Source organism: Rhincodon typus, chromosome 11, assembly GCF_021869965.1.
Source record: "Rhincodon typus isolate 14 chromosome 11, sRhiTyp1.1, whole genome shotgun sequence".
Taxonomy (NCBI): domain Eukaryota; kingdom Metazoa; phylum Chordata; class Chondrichthyes; order Orectolobiformes; family Rhincodontidae; genus Rhincodon; species Rhincodon typus.
In genome coordinates, this window is record NC_063342.1 from 17,436,132 (window position 1) to 17,455,732 (window position 19,601).

The 19,601-nt window shown below is 40.0% G+C and overlaps 1 protein-coding gene across 5 annotated transcripts in view; it reads right to left on the minus strand.

Annotated features, from left to right (window-relative positions):
• Window positions 1-19,601, minus strand: part of LOC109910422 (bromodomain and WD repeat-containing protein 1-like) — a 179,286-nt gene that overhangs the window by 86,184 nt on the left and 73,501 nt on the right. For all 5 annotated transcript variants that reach the window (XM_048602760.1, XM_048602761.1, XM_048602759.1 and 2 more), the window contains exons 18-20: window positions 16,649-16,831; window positions 10,731-10,914; window positions 9,191-9,284 (exon numbers count right to left, since the gene is read on the minus strand). In XM_048602760.1, coding sequence (XP_048458717.1) covers window positions 9,191-9,284; window positions 10,731-10,914; window positions 16,649-16,831 — 461 coding nt within the window. The remainder of the gene's footprint in view (window positions 1-9,190; window positions 9,285-10,730; window positions 10,915-16,648; window positions 16,832-19,601) is intronic.

The window sequence follows — 19,601 nt, forward strand, 5'->3', positions numbered from 1 at the left end:
TGCATTCCACTACGGAGGAAACCCGGAAGTGAGGCAATCCATCGCAACGGACCCCAGAGTTTAAAAACCAGGCGGGAAAACACACCGACGCTTCATCAGAGGCGGCACTGAGGATGTTACCAAGCACGGTAACGAAACGTCTGCGGAACAACAAACCAGCTTGGCGAGCCAACCAACCTCAACACCCACAACCCGAGCTACAGATCTACTCCAAAACCTTAGCATACTGCTTGGTATGCAAGTAGTGCTGTGTTTCAGCTTCATTTTTAGATATGGCTGATACTTACTCCTGGCTAAATCTTCTGCACCATGGTTGATCTCCTGGCTTGATAGGAATGGCAGGGTGGAAATTACAGTGAGCCTTGAGATTACAGATTGTGTTTGAATACACTTCTGCCATTGCTGATGCCCCACAGCATCTCATGGATGCCCAGTTGCCCGATTTATTTGAAACCTATCCCACTCAGCATTGCGTTAATGCTACAAGACACAATGGAGGGCATCCTCAAATGTGAAGGCAGGGCTTCAGCCTAAGGTTTGCATTATAGCCATTCCTACTAGTACTGTCACAAATATCTGAAACAGGTAGATTGGTGTGGACAAAGTCACGCACATTTCTTCCTCTTGTTCGCTCCCTCATCATCTGTCACAAGCCCAGTCTAGAAGTTGTGTCCTTTAGAACTCTGCCAACAAGATCAACAATGGTGTCACTATGCCACTCTTGATGATGGACAATGAAGTCTACTATCAAAAGTGTATTATGTGCTCTCATCACCCTCAATGTATCCTCCAAGATGATCAACAGGTGAGAGAACTGATTCATCTGCTGGGGAGTGGGGGTGGGGTGGGGGTAGATATTATTCAGGAGACGGTTACCTTGCCCACCTTTTACTTGACACTATGAGGGGTCATGAGGTCTGGAGTTAATGTCAAGGACTTCCAGGACAACAGCTCCCTGACTGTTGCTATTATGCCACAGCCTTTTGGTAGTTCTGACCTGTCTGTGGGACAGGACAAACTGAGGGAACACTAATTGTGGTGAGTCGGACACGTTTATTCACTCAATCATATCTTACAAGGTTGGACTGTTGCTCAACTAGTGTGAGGGATAGCTCTTCCAATTTTGGTACAGGTCCACAGGAACAGTTTGCACGGTCAATAGGGCTGCATGTGCCATGATCGTTTTCAGTGCCTTGATCAATGCAGCAGACTTTTGTAAAGGTTAGATATAAATGAGTGGCTTGCTACATCATTTCAATGAGCATTTAAGTGCCAAACATATAGCTATGGCTCTGGAGTCACATGTAGATCAGACCAGGCGAGGATAGCAGAGTTTCCTTCTCTAAACAACACTGATGAACTTCATAGGTTTTAGTGACAATAGTCAATGATTTCATGGTCACCATTAGGCTAGATTTCAATTCTAGGTTTTTCATTAATTGAGTTTAAATTTCACCATCTACTTGCTGAGATTCAAACTCATGTCACCTGACCATTAGACTCAAATATGTCGATAAATAGAACAGTAACAATAACACTACACCACTATCTCTCCCTTGAACACAGCTAATAGGACCCAATCACATCACACATCAAAGTGTGCACATGACACTAAGATAGGAGCAACAATAAGTTCTGTAGATGGAAGTTATAAAGTCATAAAAACAAACTAGTGCAGATGCTGGAAATCTGCAAAAACAGAAAATGCTGGAGAATATCAGTAGGTCTGGCAGCATTTGTAGAGAGAAACAGAACTAACAAAGTCTGATATGACTCTTAACCCTGTTTTTCTCTCCACAGATACTATAGGCCTCCTCAGTTTCTCCAGCATTTTCTTTTATTATGGACAGATTGTGTGTGGGGATGTAAAACTGACAGATAATGGTCACTGCAAGTATGAGGTGATCCACTTCAGCTGCAACAAAGACATCAGAATATTTTCTGAACAACACCTTAACAGAGATTTTAACATTAAAAAGGTACATCTTGTCAAGCTTTTCATCTTGGACTCACCAGGACATTCGGCAAGAATACAAATTTAAAGGAGAATTGCATTTTATACAGTTTGAAAAGTGCACTGATTGCTTAGCAATGGAGCTTTGATTAGTAGAGGCATTATCATGGATACTTCGATGACTGACAGCTAATTGCCAACCTTTGCTTAAATTTAAACCAGGCAGATTGATTGTTTTGTTAAGGCATTGCTCTGAGGAATGAACGGAGAATGGCCATTTTAAGTTGAAACAGGTACAAAATGTATATATGTTCTTTCTGCCTGCAAAACAAGGCTGTGTGTATTATTATATGCAGCTTCGACAATGTGCAAGGATATCATGAACAAAAACAAAGTTGCTGGAAAAGGTCAGCAGGTCTGGCAGCATCTGTGAAGGGTAAAAACAGAGTTAACATTTTGGGTCCGGTGACCCTTCCTCAGAACTGGATACTATATTGCAAGCTTGACTGGCAATCCTAAATTAGTTGCCAGCATCATTTTTAGCACATTTGGAAATAATTGGCAAATGCTACCCAATCACAGAATCACATTTAGTGTGGGAAAACATGTTCCGAGTTTTAGAGGCACAGGCTAGTTGGGTACAGCAAGTATTGTACCTTCCTGCAAACAGCCCAAGTAAAATGCTTTGACATGTAGGGCCAACATATCTAGCATCAGGCCTGCACTGAAATTTATATACTACATTACTTATTGTGTGATAAACAGAACATTGCTTTGTCTTGACGGCAACATCCAATCATATCACTACTGCAAAATAGGAGCATGGAACAGTTACCTTCATCTATTTCTCAATTTTTTGAGATACCTCATCTTTTCAAGGTAATGAGGTACACTGGATATTTTACTTGCCTTAGGCCTGTTCATGAGTTTATGCGAACTGAAGCAAGAAATGGGTCAGATCAAGGTGGCCATTACTTCACAAGACGGCTTTGAACTCAATGACTCTATGTGCTGTACTTTAGCATCATCTTAAAATAGGAGACAACCATTCTCTGATTCAATAATTAGGGCAATGTCATGAACAAAGTTAACTGGCATGCATATTTGTCAATCAATCAGCACTTTCTCCTTATACAGTATAAAATGTCATTCTCTGTATATTAATAATCTTGCAAACACCTTCAAGAATAACAGTTTCAACAAAATGGCTCTTTATTCAGCAATATTCAAGTTCAATCCTAATAAATGACTAAACAAAAAAAAAACTGGAATCCCTTTACAGAAATTTTAGGAAGCAAAAGTAGTTGAGTTACATGAGGAGACAAAATAGAGGGGGCAGATGACCAAAGACTTAGATAAAAAGTAGGTTTAAGGGTCCATATTCAAAGAACAGAACGAGGGAGGGAGGGAGATGAAATTCCAGAGCTTAGCTGTTTGGCAGGTGAACACACTGTGACTCATGCATCCTGGTGAATCTCTGCAACCATTTTGGTGCAATCACATTACTCCTATAATGTGGCAACCAGAAATGCACAGTACTTTAGCCATGGTCTCACTAATGTTCTATATAATGCCAACATGACTTCCATGTTTTTATAATCTATGCCTCGATTGATAAAGGCCTTTTTACCACCCTAGTAACATGCCCATCTGCCTTCTGACATCAATGAACAAGCACGTCAAGATCCCTTCGTTCCACAGAACATGCCGTTCACTGAATACTTTGTCAAATTACTCCTTCCAAACTGTATCATTTCACACATTTCAGAGCTAAATTCCACCTACCACATACCTGCCCATTCAACCATCCAGTTTATATCATCTTGTAGCACAAGACACTCAACCTTACTGTTAACCACCTGATCAATCTGTGTCGTTCTCAAACTTAATAATTCATGCCACCTCCCACAGAGGTCAATGTTATTTACAGAAATGGCGAATAAAAAGGGGCCCAGCAAGATCAGTTTGGTATTCCAGTCACTAAAGCAGCCTTCAGTCATCACTTTCTGTCTCCGACAACTAAGCCAATTTTGAATCCACTTTACCTTGTATCCCACGTATATTTTTCTTCTTGTACAGTCTCCTATGTGGGACATTGTCAAAGGCTTTGCTTAAATCCATACATCAACTGCACTACCATCATCTACACATCTGATCACCTTCACAAAAATTTCAAGTTAAATTTTATAGGCAGGACCTCCCTCTGACAAATCCACGCTTACTATCCCTGATCAAGTGGAAATTGATGCTCTCCTTCAGAATTTTCTCCCATAGTTTCCTTACCACTGACTTGAAACTCACTGATCTGTACTTCTCTGGCTTATCTCTACAACCCTTCTTAAATTTTTTTTTCTTTATTCATTCACAGGATGAGGGTGTTGCTGGCCAGGCAGCATTTATTGCCCATTCCAAATTGCCCAGGGGGCAGTCCAGAGTCAACCGCATTGCTGTCGATCTGGAGTCAGATGCAGGCCAGACTAGGTAAGGATGGCAGTTTCCTTCCCTAAAGCACATTAGTGAACCAGACGGGTTTTTCCCAATAATCGGCAATGGATTTATGGTAATCATTAGATTCTTAATTCCTGATATTTATTGAATTCAAATTCCACAATCTGCCGTGGCGGGATTTGAACTAGGGTCCCCAGAACATTATCTGTGTCTCTGGATTAACAGTGCAGTGATAATATCACTACGCCATCACCTCGGAACAACATTAGCTGTTCTCCGCTCCTCTGGCACCTGACCCGCAGCCAGCAAGGAATTAAGAATTTTGGTCAGTGCCCCTGTAATCTCCTCACTCCCACAGCAATCTAGGACACCGTTTATCCAAACCTGGAGAACTGTCCACTTTGAAGTCTGCCAATACTTCCAATACCTGTCCTACTTTATGTCAATTTACATAAGGACCTCGCAGTCTCTCCCCTGGGTTCATTACCTTCAACCTCTTCCTCTTGGGTGAAGTTGAATGTAAGGTATTGGTTCAACACTCTACCAATGTCCTCTGGTTCCATCCACAGACTGCTCCCTTGGCCCCTACTCTTTCCCTGGTTATCATCATCCCATTGATATATTTAGAGAATATCTTGGGATTTTCCCTACTTTTACCAGCCAAAACGTTGTCATATCTCTTCTTTGCTTTCCTAATTGCTTTCTTAAGCTCCACCCTGCACTAATGTCTCCACTAATTTGCTTCCCCTTGTACCTGCTGAAAGTCTCTCTCTTCCTCCTCATCATATCTTGAATATCTCTGGTTCTCTGGGCTTGTTACTACTTTCTATTACCCTGTATGTACAATGTTAGGCTTGTACCTCCCCATTTCCTTTTTGAACATTCCCCACTGCTCTTCTGTAGATTTCTCCACTAGTAACTGTTCCAAGCCTACCCTGGCCAGATTCTGCCTTATTTCACTAAAATCCGCTCTCCCCGCAAACCAAAACTTTTGTTTTGCAACTTGCTTATTTATTTGTCCATAAGAAGCTTAAATTGTACTATTTTCTTCATGGTAAAGCAATCAACTTTCCATTTCCCCATTCCACCTGCCAGTCTTTTGCCCACTGACTCAGCCTATCAATATCAGTCTGCAACTTCCGGGAGTTCTTTTCACAACTGACTTTCGCACCTATCTTTGTGCGATCTACAAGTTTAGCTACCATGCCTTCACTCCTCTCATCTAAGTCACTGATGTATATTGTAAAAACTTGAGCCCCCCGCATACAGCCCTGTTGAACACACTCACCACATTCTTCCAATCAGAAACAAACCCATTTATGCACACTGATTTTCCACTGGCCAGCCAATCGTCTATCCATATAAGCATGTTACTCCCTATGTCATAAGCTGCTACTTTTCAGAATAACCTTTAATGTGACACCTCGTTGAATGCTTTTTTTGAAATCCTACGACAGAATGTCAACAGATCCCCTTTATCCACAGTGCATGTTGCTTCTTCAAAGAATTCCAATAAATTGGTTAAACAGGATTTCTCTTTCACAAAACTATGCTGATTCCTCCCAATTAACTTGAGTTTCTCAAAGTGCTTAGCAATTATCTCCTTAATAATCAATTTACCCTCACGACAGACATTAGGCTCACTGGCTTATAGTTTCTTGATTTCTGCTTCCATCCTGCCGGCACAAAAGGGTTATATTTGCTACTTTCCAATCTGATGAAATCTTTCTGGGACTCTCTGAACTTGAAAAATTAGCACTACATCTTCTACCTGTTCTGAAGTCGTAGCAGATTCAGTATGTTAACTATTCACTTTCCACAGATGCTGCCAGACATGCAGCATTTTCTGTTTTTGTTTTAGATTTCCAGCATCTGCAGTATCTTGTTTTTATTTGAACATTCAATACCTCATTGGCTACCTCTTTTAAGACCCCAGATGAAGTCCGTCAGGATCCAAGGATTTATCTATCCACGACTGTTTGCTCAGTACTGTTTCCCTGATGACTGCAAACTCACCAAATTCCTCTCTTCATTCTACTTCCTAATTTAAAGCTATTACTGGAATGCTTTTGTCTACAGTCATGACAGAACAAACGTATTCCTTAATTTCACCCGCCATTTCCTTATTATCTGCAATTAGCTCCACATTCTCAATCAACAAGCACTTCACTTACTTTTTAACTTTTTAAATCCTAGGAGAAACTCTTGCTATCCATTTTCCATTTATAGCTATTGCTTCTTCTCATACTGTAACTTCTTTCTTCATTCTCTGCAATTCTTGAATTGTGCACATATCTTTGCACAATGAAATGATTTTCCCACAAGTTTAATGCTTTCTTTAATGTCTAGCTAACCAGATGGTGGGTCCTCCTCTTGGAATATTTCTTTATAGTAGGAACATTCTTATTCTGAGTATTCTGAAATAGCTACTTACATGCCTAGTACTGCTTTACTATTGATCCATCTCTTTACCCAAGTCCAATACTACCTGCAGTTTGCTTGGTTCTGGAAAAGTTGCTCCAAGAAACTCTCGAAAGTATTTTACAGCTTATTCATTCATGCTAATACTGCCAATCTGATTCTTCTACTTCATACACAGATTAAAATCACCCATGATTATTGATATCCCTCTGCTACAAACATCCAATATGTCTTCTTGCATTTTTTGTCCTACTATCAGTAATCCTATAGATTACATCAACCATACATTTTCTCCCACATCGCTCATCTCTACCCAAAACAATTCAACATCCTGATTTGCTGAATCAAGGTCACCTCTAACCATTGCATCAATGCCATCTTTGATTAAGAATGCTACCTTTCCACCTTTACTCTCAACTACAACGAAGGGGTTGACTTACAGAAATTCAAGCTGTAACTCAGCAACTTCTGTTTTTGTTCCTGATTTACAGCATCCACAGTTCTTTTGGTTTTTACTTACCATATAATGTGATAATTGATCTAGAAGTAGGTGAGAATGGGTGACTGTGCTAAAAGTAGCCCATGTCATCATAGGAATAGGTTTGGGGTAGGTAATAAATGTGGAAGGATGGAATCAGGCTCTCAAGTTAGTGAGCTTGATGTTGAGTTCTAGATGCTACAGGGTGGCCAAGCAGAGAATGAGGTGATGTTTTTCGAACTTGTGCTGAGGCTCACGACAACAACGTAGCAAGCCTGTGACAGAAATGTTGGCACGGAAACATGGTGGTATGTTGAAGTAGCAGGCAACTGGAAGCTCAAGGTTATTTTTGCAGACAGAATGCAGGTGCTCTGCAAAGCAGTCACTCAGTCTGTGTTTCATTTCCCCAATATAGCTAAGACTATACTGTGAACAATGAATACATTAGATTAGACTGAATTAAGTACAGGCAAATCACTGCTTCACCTGGAAGGCATGTCTGGGACCTTGAATGATAAGGAAGGAGAGGTAAATGGTCAGGTGTCACACCTTCTACGATGATGTTGTGGGGGTGTGAGGTGGTGTTGGGAATGGAGGAGAAATAGACCAGAGTGGCTCAGATGGAATGCTGCTGGGGAGTGGGGGGATTGTGATGTGGAGAAGATGGGAGGAGGGAGATATGTGCCTGGTTGTGGCATCCTGTTGGAAGTGACAGAAATGGCAGCTTACAATGGGGAGGCTGGTGGGGTGGTAAATGAGGACCAGGAGAATGCTATCACTGCTATGGGAAGGAAGGGAAGGGGTGAGGGTAGAAGTGTGAAAAATGGGTCAAACACAGCTAAGGGCTCTGTCGATGATGGTAGTGGGGAATTCTTGGTGGAGGAAAAAAGGTGGACATTTTTGAGGCCCTCTGTAGAAGGTGACATCATCAGAACAGATGTGACAGATGGAGAAACTGGAACAACAGAATGAAGTCCTCGCTCCTCACCCCTAATTTCCTCAACTTAAGTCTTCAGCATAAATACCACATTTTCCTACCGGCTAACTGTTCTGAAGAGCCACCAGACTTGAAACTCTGTTTTCTTCCCACAGGTAATGCCAGACCTGCTGAGTTTCACTAGCAACTTCTACTTTTGTTTCAGATCTCCAGCATCTGCAATTGTTTTATTTTAGGTTGGGCCTTAATTCTTTAGAATTCAGAGGCATGAGAGGTGATCTTAAATGAAATATACAAGATTTTGAGAAGACTTTACAGGGTAAATGTTGTGATTGATGTTTTCACTAATCTAGAGACAGCAGATATTGTTAGAGGATAGCAGACATTTACCTAAAACTGGACTTGTGAAGGAATTTCTTCTGAGGCTAATGAACTTTTAGAAGCTAGATTAAAGTATTTAAAGAGGAGGTGGATTGTTGAAAAATCAAGGAATTAAGGACTATGAGGAGTTGGCATGAAAGAGGCCTGGGGCAAATCAACACGATTTTACCAAGGGGGCGGCAGCGGCAGGTTTGAGGTGACAAATGACCCACTCCTACTTCTGATATTCTTATGTTGTATTTGCCTAACTTTCCATTCTTTTTCAGTGTCATATGAATGAATATATGGATTAAATGTCAAGGACGCTAATGATGCTAGAATCATATGAGCACACCTACAGTTCTGGGATTGGAGAAGATTACAGACACAGGAAGAGATGAAACTATGAAAGAATTTGAAAATGATTAAGGTTTAAAATCAAGCTGCTGTTTAACTCGGTGTCAGTCAGCATGTAAATGGTGATGTGAGCACTTGATGGGATCAAGTGATTAGCCCCCTGGACGAAATGAGCTCAGAGTAGGCAAATAAATAAAACAACCTAAGTAAGCAGTACACCAGTTAAATCACCCACCCTTTGCGTAGTGTGTACTGGTCGTCTTTTCTTCTCTCTTGTATACAAGGCAATTTCCTCTTCGCTTTTAGCAATCCTAAAATCTTCCTGCATCCTGAATAAAAGGAACAAAAATGTGATCTGCAGTGAAAAATAAAGGAAAATTCCATAACAACTCCATCATAGTGCGAGGGTGGAAAGACAGAGTGAGAATGAGCATTAGAGCCAGAGCATGAAACAAAATACATCTTGCATTTATGCACCACATCACATAATTTACATATAATCCCAAAGTCAGTTACAACCAATGAAGAATTTCAGACTGCATTCCAGGAAATGAGGCAGACAAAAAACACTCCAATACTCCAATCTTTTGGCACTTCCTGTAAGTTTAGGGAAGACAAAGATTGTGGCCACTGCACCTGCAATTTACGCACTAACTTCAGAATCTTTATATTCATCTCTTCCAGTCCTGCTGCATTGTCAACTTTCACCAAAAGTCTATCAAAAAAATCTGCCCCATCATTTTTGTGCCTATCCAGTTCTCCACTGTCATTACGGCCTGGGTAGCATCATGGTCTTTGGTGAAGACAGGTGCAAAGTACTCATTCAACACCTCAACCATGTCTCTTGCCTCCAGGTGTGTATCACCTTTTTGGACCCGAACTGGCCGTACTCCTTTTACCACACTTTTACTGTTTATTTGGCCATAAAGACCTTGCAACACCTCTATGTTGGTTACGAGTCTTTCCTCAATTTCAGTTTCTCTTCATTTGCTCTTCATTTGCTTTTGCATCTCCTTGCTAAACCTTTGGTATTCCTTTTGGTTCCCAACGTTATTTTCTACTGGCCACTTGTCATAAGCACACTTCTTCATTATCTTAATTTCTCTCCTTTATCATAAAGGAATCTCTGGATTTTTGTTCTACTTTTCCCATTTGAAGGAATATACCTGGACATACCTGAATGATGTCCTCTTTAAAAGCAGTCCATTGTTCAGTTTATGTGACCACGAGGATCCAACATAAAATCTATCACATGCAGATAGACTCAAAACCATTCTTCAATACATTCTAACAGTCTTAAATGATGAACTCAGGTAAGTTCAGTCTTCAGGTGATGACTACACATAGCTCCAAAATTATTTTTATAATAAACACAACTAACATTCAACAGGAAATAACACACTGTAAAAACCAAAAGAACTGTAGTTGCTGTAAATCAGAAACAAAAACAGAAATTGCTGGGAAAGCTCAGGAGGTCTGGCAGCATCTGCGGAGAGAAATCAGAGTTAACGTTTCAGATCAAGTTCCTCAGAACTCAGGAATTGCTTTTCCAGCAATTTCTATTTTTGTTTCTAATAATACACTGTATCCTGGTTTATGTAGGCAGAAGAGGTGGAACAAGTCAAACTGAAGCCACAAGAAAACCTTTAAGGCAAGCCTAACTTCACTTTACTTTTTCCTGCCAAGGGAGAGAAAAACTCACTATTACACTTGACTAAGAAATGAGGAAAATCATATTTAATAACCAGTTTCAGATATTTGCTGTAACACCATACCTGTTCACACTTGGTTGTATTTCTGGTACTACAACTCTTCGCTTCCAGGCCATGATGTCACCTTCTGTGGCTATTTGGCTACGGGGAGCATTGTGATGCATCTGACGAACACCTTCAATCTGTCCACTACGGCGCAGTCCCACATTTGGTGGTGACAAAATGTCAGAGCTGGGGTTCCTTAAAACTTAAAGCAGAACAAAACATTAAAGTTGAGCAAGACAAAGAATCTTTAGCATCTTAAATTATCCAATTTTGATGGCTTACCATGTGACATACACCGTTACTCTTTCAACATCTGCACTTTTACTACTCAGTTGGTTGAAATTGCGCCAGAACATAAAGTAGAATCTGTAAATATCCACTTCAAAGTTGAATAATGCAATCTACCCTCTAGTTTCTTTTCAGTAAATACTTTTCTGAAATTGTGTAGCCTATTAGCACCTTTTCCATAAAAATCAGGATTAGAAAAATCTTTTCTGTTAATTTTTTTGAGAAATAGCAGCAGATACAGGTGGGATTTCAAGGAAAAGTGCATTGGCCTAGTTAATTTGCTAATGAAAGGCATCAGATATAATATAACAAATTCTACAAAACTCAGAAGGTCAGGTAAATCTACTTAGAAAAGAACAGTTAACATTTCAGGTCAATAATGTTTTATCAAAACTCAACACTTAGCTTGTTTTAATAACTGCACAAGCACTAAGGAGAGACAGTGTGTGCGCTAGAAAATCACTAAAGTGTTGAAACTCAGCATGTCTGGCAGAAACTGTGGATGGAGAAATTATGTTAATATTTCGCGTCTGATGTGATTCTACTTCAAAGGTCCATTTTCAGACTTCCACAACTTCATTTACACCTATTTTACATGTTTATTTCTTTCACCCTAATGAGCAGCCTGCATTTTGCACTGGGCCTCCATACCAGCTGTTGTTGTGGTACCTCCTCTGCCTCTTTCAAAAAAACCACATTCCAACCCCTTTCAGTTCTGAAGAAGTCATTTGAACTTAAACGTTAACTGTTTCTCTCTCCACACCAGCTGGTAGATCTGCAGAGCTTCTCTAGCATTCTCTTTTTGTATTTCAGAAGCCCAAGCAAAAGTTCTGGGGGCATTGATTCAAACCTCATATCGACTGCTGGTGGAATTTAAACTTGGTTAATAAATCAGAAATCAAAAGCTCCCTTCAATAATAATGACCATGACAAGTGTTATCGATTGTTATACAAACACCTTTAGAAAAGGAAAGAAAATTTGCCATCTTTATTTGGTCCAGGTTATATGTCATTCCAGACCAAAAACAATGTAGCTGACTCTCAACTTCCCTCTGAAATAGCTTAGAATTCCACTCAGTTCAATAATAAGTATGGATAGGTAACAAACTATGTCTCTGCCAGAGACATCCAAATCACATGAAAAAAAAAAGCAAAATGCCAAGGACACTAGATATCATAAACAGAAAAAGTGCTGGAAAACCTTAGCCATTCTGGCAGCATGCGGAAAGAGAAACAGGACTCATGTTCTTGGTCCAATGTTTCTTCTTCGGAACCTGAAGTAGGTTCAGCTCGTCAAGCTCTTCTGACGGAACAGTCAGCGGATTCAAAAGGTTAACCGTTTCTCTCTCAAGACCTGCTGAATTTCTCCAACTCTATTTTAATTCCATGAGAAAACACATTACACTTGGTTTTCTGGTTCCCTGCATTTGGCAGAGGTTACAGCAAAAAAAAGACACAGTTTTTTTGAAAAAAGATACAAGACCAAAACAGGAAATTAGCTATAACTAGGTCTGTAAATAGAATATTTTATTGAAATAGAAACCTATGCAAGTTGTTGTACATTGAGGAGAATGAAGTGTCAACATTCATTTAATAATACCAATTGGTGCAGGCAAGTTCAACACGTTGATTATTACATAATATTATATGAAGTCAAGTTACGCTGATTGAGGTAAATCAATGTGAGCAACTGGTGCTCAGTTCAGTCACTCTTGTACAATCAAGCAAATTATCTCTCTATGTCCATCAATGGCTCATTAGGTATATTGGAGTAGTTGGCCATTCAGTCCATCGAGTATCTATCGTTCAATACAATCACAACCAATCAACCATGTCATTGCCTTTATTCTACACTATCCCCTTATTTCTCTACATTATTGGTAGTTAGAAAATGTGTCAACCTTGACTTTAAATATACTCAAAGACGGAGTTTCCTGCTGACTGGAGAAAGCTAGAGCTTCACAACCCTCTCAGTAAAAACTCTTCGGTCTTCAGTCCAAAGTGGCTTCCCCCTTATTTTGAATTTCTCTTCCCTGACTGTCAACTCCACGACCAGGGGGACTACCTTACAAAATATTTAAAGGCATAGTAAATGCAGGTATGTTTCAATTAGATTGAGAGATCTGGAATTCAAGAGCAGAGATGTACTGTTGTGGGTGTACAAGGCTCTGGTCAGACCGCATTTGGAATATTGTGAGCAGTTATTTAAGACAGAGATAGATAGGTTCTTGATTATTAAGAGGATCAAGAGTTATGGGGAGAAGGCAGGAGAACAGCATTGAGAAACATATCTGCAATGACCGAATAGCAGAACAGACTCGATAGGCCAAACAGCCTAATTCTGCTCCCACCTCTTATGGTCTTACCTCTCAATCTTCAAACCTCAAAAAATACAGGGCCTGTTGCCCGATCTCTCCTCAAAGGGCAGACGCACTATTTTGACAACAACTATGCTGAAGCTTAGTTGCTTTAATTCTGTGGAAATAATATCCCGTCTGAGGTAAGGAGACTAAAACTGCACGCAACACTCCAGATACAGTAAAGCCCTAATTCTAAACAATTGAAGAAAATCCTACAATTCCTTATTGTCCCTAGTCCCTTAGATCTGTTTATGGATGACTTCTTGTATCATCTTCATCATAAACATCATATTTCTCTCGTCCGCAGCAACTCTCATTTGTCCTAATCAAAAGTTTCCTTTACATATACTTGAAGCTCTTACAGTCCATTTTGTTATTTTGCTAGTTTACAGTCATACTCTATTCTCCCTTCCTTTATCAGTTCCTTGGTACTCCTTTTCATATTCCAAAAGCCTCCCAATCCTTAAGTACACAACTATTTCTGGCAACTGTATTGGCTTTTTTTTTCCTTTTCATCTCATACAATCATTAACTTCCTTTGTTAGCCACAGTTGGCTAACATTTTTGGGGTTTGTGGGCTTTGAAGAAATGTAAAGTTGCTGTAAACAGAGAGAATTATTTAAAGCAACAAAAACAAAGTTGCTGGAAAAGCTCAGCAGGTCTGACAGCATCTGTGAAGGAGAAAACAGAGTTAACGTTTCGGGTCGTGACCCTTCCTCAGAACCCAAAACATTAACTCTGATTATCTCCTTCACAGATGCTGCCAGACCTGCTGAGCTTTTCCAGCAACTTTGTTTTTGTTCCTGATTTACAGCATCCGCAGTTCTTTTGGTTTTTATTTAGAATTATTTATAGGCTATCCTTTGCCTCTGTATTCTCATACCTTTGATGTATTTTGCCAATCAACCTCAGCTAATTTGAACCCATACCTTCAAAATTTTGTTTGTTCAAATTTAACATTTTAGCTTCAGAATGAATTACCCCATTTTGAAATGAATTGTAAAATTCTATCATGCTATGGTCACTCATTCCTGAAGGTTTTTTTTAACGAGAAGATTAGTCCTTTTTGGTATATAATGCTAGATCTCAAACAGTTTGTTCTGTAGTTAGTACCTCAACATATCAATCTAGAAAATCATCCCTAGCACACTCCAGAAACACACTTTACAGTGTTAGTGTTCAACAGTATGTAATGAAGTCAACCACAATTCCAGTTACTGATGCTTTTCTATCCCCTGATTAATACAATGATTCACATTACCACTACTGTTTGAAGTTATGTCTTTGTCCTACAAAGGAATTTACGAAATGGTCTAAGTAGAATACTGCATGAAGTGTCCTATCTGAATTCTGCCTCTCATTTCTTTTTAAAATCTCAATTGTGATCTGGTTTGGGACCACTGACATTCAAAATGAAACCTAACCTTTAATAGATAGAACTGTACCACATTATTTCATTTTTTTACAAAATTAACAAGCTACAAACTTGGTTTGCTTTACTCTGTATTGTTCTATATACAATAAAGTAAATATGAGTTAACACTAAAATTAATGAATTAATATTTTATGCACTCAGGTATACTTCCTACTTATTTCATTTGTTTCAGCTACAAAACTGTAGGGACCATATGTAAATATACCTTCTGGATAAATTTCCTTTGTTGCAGATAATACTACAGGTAATACTCAGAGCTAATATTTTCTATTTTCATTTATCCTCTTTATTGTGCAAGACTCAGTCCGTTGTTCTGGTTACCTTCTTTTTGCAGTAGGATACGGTGAGATCCACTGTAGATTCTTCCAATAGCTTCAAACTAGGCAAAACCTGCCTATGTTCTTCATGAGCTTCAAACTCAGGTTAAGCCTCATCCACTTTCCATGTAGTCAATGAGGTTTACAAGGCAGTGTCTGTCATTTATAATGTATAACCTCTCTCAGCAAGCTGCAAACTGCCAGATCCAAGATACACCCAAAAACCTGTCCTAACAAACACTCAGACACCAGAAAGCTTGACTAAGCTCCAACCATGTCTATGATAATATAGCCTGTTTTGGGTATCCTAAAGACTTATTTTGTGTTAATGTAAATACACTGACACTGAAATAAACCATACTGCAATAAAACTACTTAAATGGTAGGATTAGCTTTATTACTGTATTAACACAGCAAAACTAAAAGCACTGAAGCAACAATTTTAAATAAAAATTTCTTTTAGTGTGTCTCTAACCCTGATTATGTATTGTACGTTAAAACACTTATAAAATTATAACCTGTTTTAATAAATGGTAGATAAGGCATATGGGACACTTGCTTTTGTCAACTGTGGAATAGTTTTTCAGAGCACAGAGGCTATGTTACAGCTATACAAAAATTTTGGTTAGGCAACAACAGGAGTACTGTGTGCAATTCTGGTCACCACACACGACAAGAAGGGTGTGACTGTAATGCAAAGAGTGTAGAGGAGATTCACCAGGATATTGCCTGGGTTGGAGTATTTCAATTATGAAAAAGATTGGATAGGCTCAGGTTCTTTTCTTAAGAGCAGAATAGGCTGGGGGGGGGGGGTCACCTAATTGAAGTGCATAAAAATTATAAGGAGCATGGACAGAAAACACTGTTCCCTTTTGTTGAAAGATCAATAACTAGGGGACATAATTTTAAGGGCAGAAGGTTGAGAGGGGATTTAAGGAAACAGTTTTTTCACCGAGAGGAATGCACTGCCTTTGGAGAGCAGTAGAGACGGGAAACCTCAACCTTTAAAAATTATGTAGATGAGGACTTGAAATGTCATAATATTCAAGACTATGGGCCAAGTGCCAGAATGTGAGATTAATGTAGATGGTCGCAGCTTCGGCACAGCCTTGGTGAGCCGAAGAACTTCTTCTGTGCTGCATGACTCTGTTCATAAGAGTTGATGAAAGATGATTTGTGTAACTTCAAGATTTTTACACTGCACAATTTCTTTTACATTAAACAGGATTAGAATTATATGAAAGTCAATTTATGTCTAATGTATTTTAAAACTTTAGACACTGTTTGAGAGTGGGCATAACAAATAAGCATACAATAAAGTGTCATCTCATCACAGCAAGTTACCATTAGGTATGGCATTGTCATACAATTACGGAATGACTTAGCACCATGCTGTTCAGTTGTACAAAACAAAATTGCTCTCCATGTCCAGGTGACTGAACAAATGAAGCATACAAATGTTAACACGTGGTACATTGCAGCTTGCTAATTTCAAACAAAACTCAAGGAACAATTACTCAAAAACAAAATCAGTACCTCTTGAAGGTGTGCTGATCCTACTGGGGGGATTATTTGCCCCAGGTTGTTCAGCTCCCAACCGTTGGTCTTGCTCCTGTTGTAAATTTCGGATTATGCCATCCAGCACACTCGCATCCATGTTTTGCTCATCTTGATCATTTGTTTGCTGCCCAATTACTTGTTCCACAACATTACCATCACCTATTAACAGACCAACATTAAGAAGATATTTAAACCAATAGTTTTTCAGAAGGCTGAGACATCACCGGGAAGGGGAAAACGTTGATGGTAGCTATCAGAAAGGGACGTTAGGGTTGGAGATCATCCAAGACATCCTAAGAGGAGGCATAAACCATATTATCCTTAATATGAGATAGTAAGAACTGCTGATGCTGGAGTTAGAGATAACACAGTGTGGAGCTGGAGGAACACAGCAGGCCAGGCAGCATCAGAGGAGCAGGAAAGTTGACGTTTCAGGTTGGGACCCTTCTTCAGAAATTCTTCAGCTTTCCTGCTCCTCTGATGCTGCCTGGCTTGCTGTGTTCTTCCGTCTCCACAATATGTTATCTCTTAATCCTTAATATGAGCTGTACATTGATTACTTGATCTATCATTTCTCCACTTTGTCACCCTAACCCATTTAACCCTTAGCTTGCTTCATATTCAAAAATCAATCCCAGTCTTGAACACAGCAAACAGGTTAGAGAATTTTCAATATTCACAAATGTTGAGTGAATAAATTTTTCACTTTAATGTGAAATGAGAAGTGAGAACTAACTAAACGATGGTATGCAGAGTAATTTAGCTTAGCATGCATCACATACCAGCAGGGCAGTACAGCAGGCAGTAGGAAGGCAAATAATGCTTCAAGTAACAGGGAGGGAGCGAGAGGGAGGGGGAGAGAACAAACGAGAGAGGGGAGGCATGTGCAAACAAGCAGGGGGGTGCGTGCAAACGAGTGGGAGAAGGGGAGCGCACGAGGGCGCCGGGCAGGGGAGCACACGAGGGCACAAGGGGAAGGGACCGAGAATGCAAGCGAGCAAGAGGGAGGCAACTGGACTGCGTGACAGAGTGGGAGCGAGAGCGCAAATGCAAGGTATGAACAGTGGTGTAAAGAGAGCTGTAATAATGGATGAAAGGAAATGTAGATTAGTAATGGCAGACACTTAAGTCTATTTGAATTTTCAGAAAGCGTCCAACAAGGTTCCTCATAAAAGATTCTTGCACAAGATCATACAGCATGGAGGGTAATATATTAGCATGGATTGTGGATTGGTTAACACACGGACAGTAGGATCTTTTGCAAGATCGAAAGGCATAACTAGTGGAGCGCACAAGGATCAGCCCTAGGGCCTCATTTATTTACTATCTATATCAATGACTTGGACAAGGGACAGAGTGCTGATGATCTAATAGCCGGAGGGCATATTGTGATGACATTGGTTAGAATCATAGAAACCCTACAGTGTGGAAGCAAGCCATTCAACCCATCAAGTCCACACTGACCCTCCAAAGAGCATCCCACCCAGACCACACCCCGTATTCAGTCCCTGTCATCCCGCATTCCCCATGGCTAATCCACCTAGCCTGCATATCTCTGGAAACTGTATAATTTAGCATGGCCAATCCACCTAACCTGCACATCTTTGAACTGTGGGAGGAAACCCATGCAGACACGGGGAGACTGTGCAAACTCCACAGAGATAGTAGGAACTGCAGATGCTGGAGAATCCGAGACAACAAGGTGCAGGGCTGGATGAACACAGCAGGCCAAGCAGCATCATAGGAGCAGAGAGGCTCCACAGAGACAGTTCCCTGAGGTTAGAGTCAAACCCAGAGCCCTGGAGCTGTGAGGCAGCAGTGCTAACCACTAAGCCATCATGCCGCTTAGGTTGAATGAGTGGGAAAGATAAAAATAATTATACTGTAGTAACTCAGGAAGACTGACTGGAAAGGGTCATCATTTAGTGTTGAAGACTAAAACGGAATCCACATCCACCAAGAAGGGTGGTGGCATGAGATGGGGAGCCTGTTGAGTTTGCTCATCCAAGACAAATTTGTTCCCATCACGAACTAAGGGATGATAGTCAGTATGGAAAAATTTCTGTTTTTGTTTCTTATTTCCAGTATCGTGGGTTCTTTTTTTAATAAACATATAGCACGCTGGTGAAGCACGTCATAAGAAAAGGAAAATGGAAAATTTTGCTTGGGTGATTGGATATTAGTTTAATATTTGCAAAGTCTTGTTACAACTGTACAGGGTGTTGGGTGAGACCACACCTGCTGTATTTAAAAGGATACCATTTACTATAGTGGCGTTTAAGAGACTTTTAGATAAGCACGTGAATATGCAAGAAATGGAGGGACATGGACGAAGGGCATGCAGAAGGGATTAGTTAAATTTGGCGTCATGTTGGGCGCAACATCATGGGTCGAAGAGCCCATTCCTGTACTGTACTGTTCTACGTTCTGTGATACACTGGTATTGGAGGCTGTACAAAAGAAATTTACTATAATGATTCTTGGGATAAAGGCACCGACTTATCAGTAATGGCTAAACAGGTTAGGCATTTATTCATTCGAGTTTCTAAGAATAAGGATAATCTTTTTGAAATATACAAAATTCTGAGGGGGGTTGACAGGATAGTTGCGGAGGTGCTTCTACTCATTGGACAATCTCAAACAGGGGGATATAATTACAGAATAAGACGACTCTCATATAAAACAAAGATGCGAAGGTATTTTGTCTTCCAAATGGTAGGGTCATGGAGGCTAGATCACAAAGTATTTAAAAAAGGAGGTAAATAGATTTTAGAAATATCAAGGAGTTGACAACTATACTAAGCTGGGGCAAAAGAGGAGTTGATGCCTGGGGCAAACCAGCCATGATCTTGCTGAATAGCAAGATAAACTTGACTCAAATGACCTACTCCTGTATTTCTTATATTTAACATATATGCAGGCTTTGAAA